Source organism: Manduca sexta, chromosome 8 (genome assembly GCF_014839805.1).
Source record: "Manduca sexta isolate Smith_Timp_Sample1 chromosome 8, JHU_Msex_v1.0, whole genome shotgun sequence".
Classification (NCBI taxonomy): domain Eukaryota; kingdom Metazoa; phylum Arthropoda; class Insecta; order Lepidoptera; family Sphingidae; genus Manduca; species Manduca sexta.
This window is the reverse complement of record NC_051122.1, coordinates 12,613,912-12,627,544: the sequence shown is the minus strand read 5'-3', so window position 1 is coordinate 12,627,544 and position 13,633 is coordinate 12,613,912. Positions and strand designations below refer to the sequence as shown.

The window sequence follows — 13,633 nt, the reverse complement described above, 5'->3', positions numbered from 1 at the left end:
TCACAATGTCTACAAAGTCTTCGTGTATTTTAACTGCCTAGTGACGTAGCATGGTTTCTTACCAAGCAAAATTTATTGCCCAAGAAAACGGGCGAGAGCAAACAGAAAACTTTTGTAATAAATTCCCGCGTGTGCTAGCCACTGTGCATACGATGAAAAAGCCATTTAAAAAGTTCAACAAACTCGCACAGATTCCTCTTAGGGCAAGTGTGACTAATTAAAAAAAAAAGTTACATATATTTTTTATTAAGCATTCATAATTTCCAATGTTATAAAAGCTGTATAAAAACATAAGTGCAAGACGCAATGTTCCAAAACTCCTTTACATATTATATACATAGTCGAAAGCTGGGGTCATGGTTGTGGCGGCACCCATCCGATGGGCATGGGGGACCCTTCACTGCTCACATACTGGTCCCATTCAGACCTGGAACACGTAATAAATAAAATTAATTTCTATGATTACATGCTATCACCCTGTGTGAGACGAAGGAGACAGGCTCTTAAAGAGATGTTTTTATTGATCTGATACAAAATTATATAAAATACTTTATCCATCACATAATGGAATAAAGTTGCATATCGACGGGTGCAAAGTGATAAAAGTTAACTACAATTTTGATATTTTTTTATTATTGCAGTAACTAACTAAAAATATCATATTCTACAACATGGTGAAAGAAAAAATCTAAATGTCGCGCAATTTCTAGTACTTTTGTCACGTAAAAGAAGATATGTACTCATATTTTGTAAAATAATTTTAATGTTAAACGTAAAAAATTTATGAAAGGGCACAAAGCATAATATAATTACAGCTGTTACTTTGTTTTAGTACACAGATACCATCCTCTTTCAACCTAGCACATTCATATTTCCTACATGTCTCTATCACAAAAAAATCCATCCAACTAACCTGACTGTGACAAATCTCTGCATATCACCCACAAAGTTGTTCTGTGGAAGTGTACCACCAAACAATGCAACCCGCCACTCCTGCAAGTTGTTCCGCACCTGGTCTTCTGTAGCTTGGGATGCTGAACTGACTGTCTCCACACCCTCCACCAGTTTGGCTTGAAGGTCTTCCTCTTCCTTCTCATATATACTGAGTTGTTTCTTCCAGAGAAGTTTAAGGTTTTCTGTGAATTGGAATATATTTAGAAAAAATACATATTAAATATTGTAGATAACATCTTAATAACTGGCTCTTCTATGCATAATCATCTGTCTCGTCTATTTCTGCTAACAAAATCCAAAGTCACTGTTTTAATTTCAAAAGCTATCCAGTGCAGTATCAAGACAATAAGGTGTAAGAAAAAAATGGCATACATTAATTATTCCTCTTGTACTGTGGACATAGTGCATCAGTGAGCCATGAACAATAATCAATCAATATTTATTGTGGAAGCACATGGTAGATTATCCCCATCTGTGAATTAAAAAATATTTCTTTACCTATATCATCTCTAAATGCTTTGTCTTCATGTTCTGATACTAGTTCTCCCCTCCCTTTCATTGTGTTCATCTTAGCTTTACGCAGCTTTATCAGAGCATCAAATTTCACCAAACATTTCTTTGCATCTTGCTTCTTACGGAGAATATCTTTAAGTACATTGTCTGCAATGGCTTTGGCTTCTTTTTCCTGGAAAATAGAGATAAAAGTTTTTAATAATTTATTAAGACAAATCACTATTATTACATTGGTAGAAAAAGTCCACAAAAATTGTAGAATAATGTATTCTTGTAATATAGTTCTAACAGTTAATACCATCCAATGTTGTGTGTTGCAGGACATTGCTGCATCATTTTAAAAAATATATGTTCCCTTATTTCTTAAGGTTTTAACCACAGACCCTAATAGCTATGTATGTCTTCAAAGTTGTATTCGGAATTGATCAAAACATAATTTACTGAAAACACCCATATACCTGTTTTGCTTTGTTCAATTCATCCTTAACCCGCTGCAAATACTCATCAATCTTTCTGGACTTTTCTTCTCTATCTTTTTTTCTCTGTTCTTTGTCCATTATCCTCTCCACCTTCTGTCTTTTTAGACGCATGCGTTTTGAAATACGTGAAGTGATCATCTTTCTTATCTCATAAAAATCTGTTTCATTAACATCATTCATTTCTTCTGTAATTTTCTTCTTTGCATCCGCAATGTCTTTTAACTTTGAACTCCATTCTTCATCTGAATATGAGTTCATATTCTCTCTCAACACATTTTCTTTACTTTTTACATCATTTAGCAACAGTAACACACTCTTTAATTTGTCTTTGAGAAGGGATATGGTAACTGGAGTTTTAGGTTTAGGTAGTTTTGGGGGTATTCGGGACTCATAATATTTCATTACCTTAGTATCTTCTATTTCCAATGGCATAACTGGTGTTGGTGGGATAAAAAACAAAGGTGGTGGAGGTGGTGGTGGTGGAAATGGTGCAGGAATAAAAGGTTGGAATGTAAAATTCCCTCGGAAATTAAAATTATGATTATACATGATTACTGATATAAAATTAATAACTATTAGAAAAGTAAATGTGATTATTATAAAGCAGCTGTGTCTGGGAGTTGAGCTTCTGCGTCTTTCAACACTTGTTCCGCAGCAATGTAATCTTCGTGTTCCTTCAGGTCCTGCTCTGCACCTAATGTATTCTTTAGATCCGCAAAAGCTTTTACCAATCTAAAACAAAGTTTTTATTTTTCCAATAATGATTGTATGTAAATTACTTAAGCAAGGAGAATTCAAGGTTAGGTATACTAACAATAAAAATTCAAATAGGCATTCATTGTTAACTTTAAAGCATGACTCATTTTTTTTGCGTGAACTTAACCTATACATCTGCGGCTTGTAACACCGAAAACTATGGAAATAAACAGAATTATGCAAATTAACACTGTCTACCAGCTTTTGCCACCTAAAAATGAGCTTAGCGGGTGCTCATTTACCTTCTTTGACAATCCGGGACCATCATTAGAGACTCCTGCAAAACTTCTTCTTGCTTTCGGATGTTGTGTTCGTCCTGCCCTTCATCTTTTAGCTTTTGTATCCTGTTCCTTTGCTGCTCGGCTTCTTTCTCGTAAACCACTTTCTCTTTAGCGATGCGCTTTACAACGCCGGTTTTAATTTTTATCTGACGAATTCTGGGATCTGCCATTGTTCGGACAAGCGCAACTTTTGTTTTTTGTTAAACTGACATTGACATGTGATTGTACTGCCAAGTGCCAAAAGAAAAAATTATGACCAAATAAATAATACATAAACTGATCAATTTATATGAATACTCCATGAAACATTGATTGATTATCTAACATAATATATTTCGTAAAATTTTATATATAGCTACAATATTTTATAAAACGATTTTCTGAACAATTTATAAGCACGCCATCTATCGCACTAAAAAAAGTAAAATTTAAGGTATAATACATTACCACTAGTGCAAATCTACGTGGCGCCTAGAAGATTGCAAATAATTTTAATAACTAAGCAATATGATTGCTTATAGCTTATGGCTATGGCAGATTACCTATCTGGTGTCACAGCTATTGTTCTTATTTTGCGACATAACTTTAAATACCCACTTATCCATCATAATATTGCTTCCCTCTCATTTTTAGTACAAATTAAATTTTAAATACGTAATACAACGTAAAAGAATCCTTTAAATCGAATCACGGAATAAATATACACTGCTGAACAACAATAAAAAATTACGAATATATAACTTATCTCCTTTGCAGTCGGTAAAAAATTGTTAAAATGATTAAACCATGTCGCACAGCCTGCGTTGTGAGTAAGTAAACATATATTTTGTCCGCTCATAATCAAGATACCCTAGCCACTGTCTAGCTGCTCACAGATTACCAACGATGAAGTCTCACCTTCCCTGGACCTGAGCTTAATTTAGTTTGCGGGTTTGCTTAATTAATCAAATAATTGCCACCTTTTCCAAAAATGATTGTCGATAACGATGTAGGTACTACACTGTATAGGAAAACAAAGAGGTAAGTAAAATAATCATTTATTTAATATGACAAACAAAATAAACTTTTTGTGAAATTATTAATCAACAGATTTGCTTCTGTGTTAACCACTTACACTATACTCTTATAAACTTTTTTAAGGCGATACCTCAAGGTCCATTTTCATACATTTTGTTTCGCCTTTAATCTGGGTAACTAAACAAGTATTGGCAAGTAAAGAATTTAAATTCACGTCTAGTTAGTGATTAGTTCTCGCAGTTGAAACAATACTTGTTTAGTTACCCAGATTAAAGCCGAAACAAAATGTATGAAATGAGATGACCGTTTGCTCATTTGTCAGCATATAAGTAGCTATTTCATTATACCTACCATAAAAAATTAGGAAAAAAAAACACCATTCCGGGTATAAAACTAATGCAGGTATTGACAACAACAAAATACTCGATACATTGACGAGTGATGTAAGTATCTCGCTTCAGATTAGATTATGAAGATACCGCTGCCGGGATGCGTATGGTCGAGACTTCTGCAAAATGGCAAGTGTCATGGATACATACAGGCTGTTACATATTTTAACTATATAGATGTGCATTATTCTGGTTAAATTAATTGTTGCTTTGGGTAATGGGTAGGCGTAGGCACATATTAGTCTTTCTTTTAAAGAAATAGCTATAGAAACGTACCACGTTCAACCCAACTTATATAGTAAGTATATGGCAACAACAAAACTATACTGTTTATTTTATATTATAAATTTTAGTCATCGTAACCGGAGTTTCGGCGTTGAACAGCGTCAGCTAGTAAACAAAGTTGTACAAAATCTACGTTGTCTGTCGCGATTTGGTTGGCCAGTGTATCCCGAACAAACAGCATCATTTAAATCTAACAGTTACAGACACAACTCTAAAGGAGCATTACACCCGGTCCGTTGCTAAACTTAATACTTTACACGAGTAATTCCAATTATTACATTTTAGAAATAACCACATTCATAAAAGGTGGTAAACAGTTATAAATATAACTAATTATTGTCAAAATAACTTCGTTACCCTATTGAAACACGAACGCAGACGTTCCTCAGTCGCTCTCAAAGACAACAATAACGCATCACCCTTTATATACTTTGGCTCCTACTATAAGGGATTTCGGAGATACGTTTGTCAGATATTTGGAAGAGGCAAGAGATCTGATAACTGTTGATATGCGTTAAATATAACGTTATATTGTTTGTAACCGACAGTCAGTGCTGGCGAGATGAAGTGGCTAGTGCTTTTGGCAGGTAGGTCGGTTAGGTTTAAAATTAACGGCTTTTAATTGAAGGGTGGGAATGACCTATTAGTGTAGGCTGGATATTCCCGGGATTGTTTGGCGATAAAAACTTTACTATATTGGATACCTAATGTATATACAGGATGTATTACGATCGTCTGTCCAACTTAAGCAGGTGAATAGAGGACGTCAACATGCAAAGATATAACCCGCATATACGTTGCCAGAAATTGCGTAGTTTGAAAGTTATTTAGTTTTGCTTATTTTTTATTAAAGTCGACCTTACCGCTAAACTTCGTAATTGAAGCTAAACCATTTGGTCTAGGGTCGTAATTTTTTTACTCAAATAACCGTAATAGTTGGCCTTTCTAATGACTATAACAAATAGAATCAGTGTTTCGTAAATTTACAGATATATAATATTTTTACGGTAATTTTTGAATTGCATAATTTTCTCCGAACTTCATATGGCTTTTTAGAAACTGCTTGTATTTACAGAGAATTAATCTTCCAAATTTCGTTGAAGCAAGAATGACCACAAAGGTAAAGGGTAACGATACTTAAGAACTTTGAAAATTAAAGGATGTTATATCTGCAGGAGTGACAGTGGCACTGTGTGCCGTCCCGCGGGGCAACCAACGCGACATCGTCATCGCAGAAGACGATGAGAAGGGCTTCTTGTTTTCCGCTTTTGGAGGTAAATTTATATTGTCAATATTGAATACATTTTAATTTATATATCGATTCCACCGTTTAACACAAACTAATTTAAATACGAAGCTTAATTTCAAAAAGCAACAAATAAGGTTTTTTCAGTATCATCAAGAGCCGTTGTTTTCAAAAAAATCGAGAAGCAAATCAATTGCATATCACACAGGTCTTAACATCCAAATTACAGCCCCTTATTTAAACTAATTTAATCCTTTAAAAGTGTCAGGAGAAGCCGAACTGGTGGGCCACATCGGCCGCCGCATCTCCTCTGATGATGAGGAGGTGACCTTCGAGCTGAATCATTGGATGGATGAGGAGGCGGGTGCATACCGCGTCAGCGTGCACTGGGACGGTCCCAGCGACCGCGTGTTTGAAGACTGTTTTGATTTTGGTAAATATAATTATCCGCTACCTAGTAACTAGTTTGGATTATCAGCTATCAAGTAATTAGTTTAGTCCATAATGAGCATTTTCATCTTCATGTGATTGCCAAAACCGAAGTGAAGTATCATATTCTATAATAGCCGATAAACAAAAGGTTTTATCATTAATCTTATGTTGAATGTCTGCCGGCAACAACTTGGGCAAACGTTTGTACGTTAAGTAGTATCATTACCAACAAACTTTTCATCATTATCTTATCACCTTTGTTAGTAAGCCAAAGCAGTTTACCTCATGAAAGTCAATTTTAACTTATTAATGTTTATTGGCGAGCATTTTCTCGAAACTTTTTCAAATTTGGAGGTTTATCGGAAAGATAAGAAGATTATCGTATATGTACTTATGTCATCGATTTATCTAGACAACAGCGGAAAAGTATGCTCTGTATCTTACTTATCAGAGTTTTTTTTAGAAAAATAGGGTAATATCTTAGCACTGTGTGGTAGGTATCTTGTTCGTGAGAACGACTTTTCATTCACTTGCATGTGATTGGTAGAAAGAAATCAGATTGACTATTTAACCGTCGCGTTGTGCTACTCACCATAATCACAATAAATGTATATTTGGTGAAAATTACTCACTTATTACGACCACTCCCGCAGGTACTCGCCAATGGTACGGAGGCCCGGAACAGAAAGAGCAATACTGGCCCATCCAAAATGGCAACCTGGAAAAATACTCTGCAATCTCCAAAGAGGCCGATAACTCCGCCGTTTTCGAACGATATTGGCTGAATTCCGTCGGTCAGTACATTTACGTCCACCCTGAGGTGCCACTCTTCGTTGACTATCACAATGTCGTCGGAAACCACATCTGCTTCATTGCTGAAGTCGCCGATCCCTACTCCTCCAGGCGCACCCATAACATCCTCAAATACGACATCTGGTTCTTTTCGAACCCCAAGGCCGCTCACTTGCATGCCGTCAACACTTACCTGGGCAAACCCTCTGGGCTTCCAGACTACAGAATGATCCAATACCCAGTTTTCTCGTCATGGGCAAGATACGCCCGTGGTATCGACCAGAACAGTCTCTGGGCTTTCGCTAGCGAGATCAAGGATAGTGGTTTCCCCAACTCCCAGTTTGAAATTGATGATCTGTGGGAGATCTGCTACGGATCCCTGACTGTTGATGAGAGGAAACTGCCTAATTTGAGGCAGTTAGTGCAGGACATCAAAGGTCTTGGCTTCAGGGTCTCCATCTGGATGCATCCGTTTATCAACCAAGATTGTGAACCTTGGTACTCGCACGCTTTGGACAACGGGTAAGAATGGAAATCTTTTGTTAGATTGAATAAATTAATATAATGAAATAATTCTCACACACCATTAGACTCGATCTCTCTTTGCTTTATCCACAAATTTCCCCAATCCCCAGCTACTTCGTCGTCAACGAGGAAGGCAGCCCCGACACGACGTGGTGGAACAACAACGGCTCCATCCCCGGATACATCGACTTCACCAACCCCGAAGCAGTCGAGTGGTACAGCAGCAGGGTACGCGACCTCCTGGATACATACGACATCGACAGCGTCAAGTTCGACGCTGGAGAATCTAGCTGGTCTCCTCAGGTAAACTTCTTAATTCTTGTGCCAATTGTAAGTAATGAATGCAGACTAAAAATGTTCTTAATACCAAAATCGTCAACACATCATGAATCTTTTTGAAGTTTATAAGAAGACCCTATTTTGAAGATCCTATTCTAATCACATGACTATATTAAAGCGAAGATAAGAAAGTAAAATATCCAAACTGCTCAAATTCTATCTATGGGCTATTTTTTTTTCTGTTAGTAATGTGGAATTATATTGCAATTAATCTTATTATGTAGATCCCTGTACTAAACGGCGACATCGACCTCCACCCGGGCCACATCGTATCTTCGTACGTGCGAGCTGTCGCTGAATTCGGTCCTATGATTGAAATCAGAGCTGGTTTGAGGTAACCACAAAAATCACACACTCTTTAAACTTTTCTGAGATACCAAACAGAAGTTCAATTCATGAACACCTTTTCCAATTCGTTGCAGACCTCTTATGAATGAATAATAGACAAAAATCTGTTACAAATTAAACTAACTATACCATGTTCATCTTCTTGGAACACTACTTAATCTTACAAAAACTTATGGATTAACACATTTTTCTAGAACCCAAGACTTACCAGTGTTCATCCGCATGGTCGACAAGGACACCTTTTGGGGCTTTAACAACGGCTTGGCGACCCTCATCACCACACTCCTGCAGATGAACATCAACGGCTACACCCTGGTGCTGCCCGACATGATCGGTGGCAATGGATACGTTGACGAGGACCTGTACTACAGAAGACTGCCGAGCAAAGAGTTGTTCATCAGATGGCTCCAGGCTAACGTGTTCATGCCTTCGCTTCAATATTCGTTTGTGCCTTGGGATCACGATGAGGAGGTGGGTTTGGATTTGATCACTTTTGAGGTATGAGACGAAGTATTATTTAGAGTTTGGAAATACATATTCGTACTGTTATTAGAAGTTAAAGATAATGTAGAAGTTGATGCGGGCAATGTTCAAACATTAAGCAGGCAACGTTCCTAAAAAAATATAATTTGTATTTAGTTGCATAAAAACTATTGATTTTATCTATCAAATTATCTTTCAGGCGATTGAAATCTGCCGCCGCTACACCCAGCTGCACGCTGACTTTGCTGACGAGATAGTGGCCGCCATGGAAGCCTCCGTCAAGCAGGGCACGCCTGTCAACCCGCCCATCTGGTGGGCTGATCCTAGTGACGAAGTCGCGCATGGAGTTTGGGACGGTTAGTGTCTTCTCAGTTCAGATAGTAGTCAGGATAGTGGATGCTATGGAACACACATAAGGGTTTTCCAGTACCACAATCGAGTTGATCTTTGCATAGTAGGTTTCATTCGGTCTATTCCGTAATCACACATTATACAAAGCGTACATCTAATCCATCAATCAAAATAAAATTGTATCACCCACGCCATAAGTTATTCGAATAATGAAATCATCTAATGCTCAAAAAGATACTTTCTACATTGGTTGTCCTATATTATCAGTTATTCATTAGAGTCCTCATAGTTGAACTAATATCATTTGTTAACTACAGTTTTAAGACTAGTACTAATAGTCAAATCAATCATTACTAACTTATCCAATATAAATGTTTTCCCCAGAATTCATGCTTGGAGAGGGATTGCTGGCCGCCCCGGTGGTAGAAGAGGGAGCGGTTTCCCGTGACATCTACCTCCCGAGCGGGTCGTGGCGCGACGGGAACTCTGGCGACGTGTACGAAGGACCAAGATGGCTGCGCGACTACCCCGCGCCCCTCGACGTACTGCCATACTTCATTCGCGAAGAATAATTTATTATTAATTTATTATACATATTGTATTAAATGTTTTTTGTTATTAAATTATTTGAGTTTATGGTTTTAGATTCATTTTATACTTATAATAATATCAGCCCTGTATTATATACTTGCCCACTGCTGAGCACGGGCCTCCTCTACTACTGAGAGGGATTAGGCCTTAGTCCACCACGCTGGCCTAGTGCGGATTGGTAGACTTCACACACCTTCGAAATTCCTATAGAGAACTTCTCAGATGTGCAGGTTTCCTCACGATGTTTTCCTTCACTGTTAAATCGATCGATAACTTCACAAAGAATACACACATGATTTTTTAGAAATGTCAGAGGTGTGTGCCCTTGGGATTTGACCCTGCGGACATTCGTCTCGGCAGGCCGTTCCACACCCAACTAGGCTATCGCCGCTTGAAATTATTATCATTTTATACTTACTAAAAAATATTTCAACATGGAAGATTGGTGAGCTACCGATCGGACATAGTTTGCGTGTTTGCTTATGGGCAGTCTTATTGCTTGCCAATAGGCGAGCGGCTTGCTTGTTTCGTAATTTATTTGTATAATATAATAATAATATCAGCCCCGTATTATATATTGTGCCACTCCCGGGCACGGGTCTCTTCTACTACTGAGAGGACTTAGGCCTTAGTCCACCACGCTGGCCTTCACATATCCTAAAAATTCTTACAGAAAACTTCTTGTATGCAGTTTTTCCTCACGATGTTTTCCTTCACCTTTAAAGCAAGCGATAATTCACAAAGTATATACAATTTTTTTTAGAAAATTCCGAGGTATGGTCCTTGCGATTTGAACCTGCAGACATTCGTCGCCACAGTCCGTACAAAACCCAAGTAGAGAATCGCCGCAGAGATATGTTTGTATTTGTATAAAAAAAAAAACATTCATACGATGACTAAAAATTATGAAGTTAAAATCAATCAACATCATATGAACTTAAAAACATTAGGGTATTTTTTTTTAAATTATCTATACTATTATCTAAAGCTGAAGAGTTTGTTTGTTTGTTTGTTTGTTTGAACGCGCTAATCTCAGGAACTACCAGTCCAAACCGAAAAATTATTTTTGCGTTGGATAGCCCTTTATTCGTGGAGTGCTATAGGCTATATATCATCACGCTATACCCAATAGGAGCGGAGCAGTAATAGCTAATCTCAGGAACTACCGGTCCAAACTGAAAAATTCTTTTTGCGTTGGATAGCCCTTTGTTCGTGGAGTGCTATAGGCTATATATCATCACGCTATACCCAATAGGAGCGGAGCAGTAATGGCTAATCTCAGGAACTACCGGTCCAAACTGTAAAATTCTTTTTGCGTTGGATAGCCCTTTGTTCGTGGAATACTATAGGCTATACATCATCACGCTATATTTAATAGGAGCGGAGCAGTAATGGCTAATCTCAGGAACTACCAGTCCAAACTGTAAAATTCTTTTTGCGTTGGATAGCCCTTTGTTCGTGGAGTGCTATAGGCTATTTATCATCACGCTATATTCAATAGGAGCGAAGCAGTAATGGCTAATCTCAGGAACTACCGATTCGAACTGAAAAATTATTTTTGGGTTGAATAGTCCTTTGTTTGTGGAGTGCTCAAAGTCATATATCATCACCCTATGACCAATAGGAGCGGAGGAGTAATGGCTAATCTCAGGAACTACCGGTTTCAACTGAAAAATTCATTTTGTGTTGGATAGCCCTTTATTTGTGGACCGCTATAAGCTACATATCATCACGCTATGACCAATAGGAGCGGAGCAGTAATGAAACATGTTGCAAAAACGGGGAAAATTATTAGTTTTGAGAGCTTCCGTTGCCTGCGCTGCGTAAACGGTTAAAGTTATGCAACAATGATGTATGACGGGATTGTTCCACTTTAAAAGTTCTAAAAAATATATTATAAAACAAAGTTCCCCGCTGCATCTGTCTGTCTGAACGTGTTAAACTCAAAACTACCCAACGTATTAAGATGAAATTTGGTATGGAGACAGTTTGAGACCCTGGGAAGAACATAGGCTCCCGGGAAACTACTACATTTATAACGGAAAACTTTAGCCTGAAAAACTTTATAACGCGGGCGGAGCCGCGGGCAAAAGCTAGTTAAGAATAAATGCAAACATTCGACAATAAGTAGGTACACGTTACTTGGGGTCTCTAGGGCATATTGCAGTCGGCGGCTTTGAACTGAATCTAAAGGAGATAGGTTTATTTATTCGTCGTAATTTTCTTTTTTATTTTTGTTTAGCGATAATGTTTAACCTCATGGTCCGATTTAAATGATTATTTTTGGGTTCGATGGGATTCGTATAACTTCCAAATGGCCCATTTTAATTTTCTCAGTATTCGAATATGAACTTCGAAACTATAGAGCGGGGCTCCTAAAAATCAAATAATTAGGATTTTCATGGTTATTTTTGTGTTGGGTAATGGATTCAATATAGCTTCTGGATACTATCGTAGCAAAGATGTGTTGTTGTTGTCTAACCCTGAACTGCGAAGATGCAGCAGGGAATTCCTCAAAAAGAAATGGGATGATTCTCTTTATATCGGTTTCAAAATAAAAACCGATTTCAAATACTACTGCAATCGATAAAAGTTATAATTAAAATTTACACACACAAGCAATACAATCTTCTTTCCAATTCGTGTTTTGATGTTAATGCATGTACACACTATTTTATTGCTCACTTCACCCGCTTGAAAGAATTTACCGGGATAAAAGTTCCGCTATATATTTTTTCCGGTAAGAAAACAGCCAATATCCTTCCGAGGGTCTCAAACTATTTTGATATCAAAATTCATCGAAATCTGTTTGGTCTCATGGTTCAGACACCTAGGTATATGGCTGCGCATCGCGAAAGCGGCAGCTTTTTAAACTGTGGAATGGGGGCGTTTGGAGAATTCCACCACGGTATCCCCTGCCTGTCGTAAGAGGCGACTAATAGGGGCCACGAAGGGGGTCGTCGGCGGGCAGCAGGGGGCTGTCCGCCCTAGTACATTTCTGTGCATCTTTGCACATTTGTTGGTTGACCCCCGGGATGGACGGCAGTGTGTAGTTGGCCTCACGCTGCCGTAGACGCCGAGGGCGTCCTTCGGTGCGCGGGGGCTTCTGAGACCCCCCCCCATAGGAGACGGGCCGCAAGGCGGCACCGCGCAGGGGCGGCTGCGGTCGCAGACTAGACACTTCAACGTCAGAGGAAGCCCGCAGCCGTCCCTAATGCGCCGAAGAGGGTCACCGCGGAGTTTTAGCTGGTAGGCCGTGCATAGGTTAAGTTGTATATAGGGTTAGGGACTCGGCCCGGCGGTCGCCCGAAGGTCACCATCAAATCCGGGCGGCTCAACGCCGGGCCGTAAGGCACGGTTACCCCAGCATAACCGCTCAGTCGCCCCCCACGAAGGCTGGGCGGTAGTAATAAGGCACTTTCTCCGCGAAAACAAAAAAAAGAAAAAAAAAAGCTTTTTATACTGTCCAAATACGACCACGATCATTCTCTCAAGAGTGTGCGACTACGAACAAGTTGTTCAGGCAGATGCAGCGAGGGACTTTGTTTTATAAAGTTTTCAGAACTTTTTATAGAAGAATAATTCCGTCATACATAATAGTTGCGTAACTTTAGCCGTTTACACAGCGCACGCAACGAAAGCATTCAAAAGGAATCATTGTCTCCGTTTTTGCAACATTTTCCAATAATTCTCCGCTCCTATTAGGCATAGCGTGATGTTGTATATCCTATAGCCTTCCTCGATTAATGGGCTTTCCAACATTAAAATATTTTTTCAATTCGAGCCAGTAGTTCCTGAGATTTGCGCAACAAATAGGTATGAGAGAATTATCCCTCTTAAAAAGTTCTAAAA

At 38.5% G+C, this 13,633-nt stretch overlaps 4 protein-coding genes across 4 annotated transcripts; 1 reads left to right on the top strand and 3 right to left on the bottom strand.

The window, feature by feature from the left end:
- Positions 1-354: 354 nt before the first annotated feature.
- On the bottom strand, positions 355-1,792 carry LOC115444795. Its single transcript, XM_030170706.2, has 4 exons — positions 1,766-1,792; positions 1,453-1,639; positions 914-1,136; positions 355-427 (listed from the first exon to the last, which is right to left on the bottom strand). Exons 1-4 carry the CDS (start codon positions 1,790-1,792, stop codon positions 355-357), a joined length of 510 nt encoding a protein of 169 aa, XP_030026566.2.
- Positions 1,506-3,215, bottom strand: LOC115444807 (tubulin-specific chaperone A). The gene is made up of 3 exons (XM_030170721.2): positions 2,945-3,215; positions 1,926-2,678; positions 1,506-1,639 (listed from the first exon to the last, which is right to left on the bottom strand). The coding sequence occupies exons 1-2, from the start codon at positions 3,151-3,153 to the stop codon at positions 2,543-2,545; spliced, it is 345 nt and encodes a 114-aa protein (XP_030026581.2). The 5' UTR covers positions 3,154-3,215; the 3' UTR covers positions 1,506-1,639; positions 1,926-2,542.
- On the bottom strand, positions 1,905-2,495 carry LOC115444794 (junction-mediating and -regulatory protein-like). The gene has a single exon (XM_030170705.2). It carries the CDS (start codon positions 2,493-2,495, stop codon positions 1,905-1,907), a length of 591 nt encoding a protein of 196 aa, XP_030026565.2.
- A 1,959-nt stretch (positions 3,216-5,174) lies between the features above and the next one.
- On the top strand, positions 5,175-9,834 carry LOC115444799 (myogenesis-regulating glycosidase). The gene is made up of 9 exons (XM_030170712.2): positions 5,175-5,261; positions 5,850-5,948; positions 6,183-6,353; positions 7,006-7,666; positions 7,780-7,972; positions 8,233-8,342; positions 8,551-8,827; positions 9,039-9,195; positions 9,575-9,834. The coding sequence occupies exons 1-9, from the start codon at positions 5,237-5,239 to the stop codon at positions 9,760-9,762; spliced, it is 1,881 nt and encodes a 626-aa protein (XP_030026572.2). The 5' UTR covers positions 5,175-5,236; the 3' UTR covers positions 9,763-9,834.
- Positions 9,835-13,633: the final 3,799 nt, after the last annotated feature.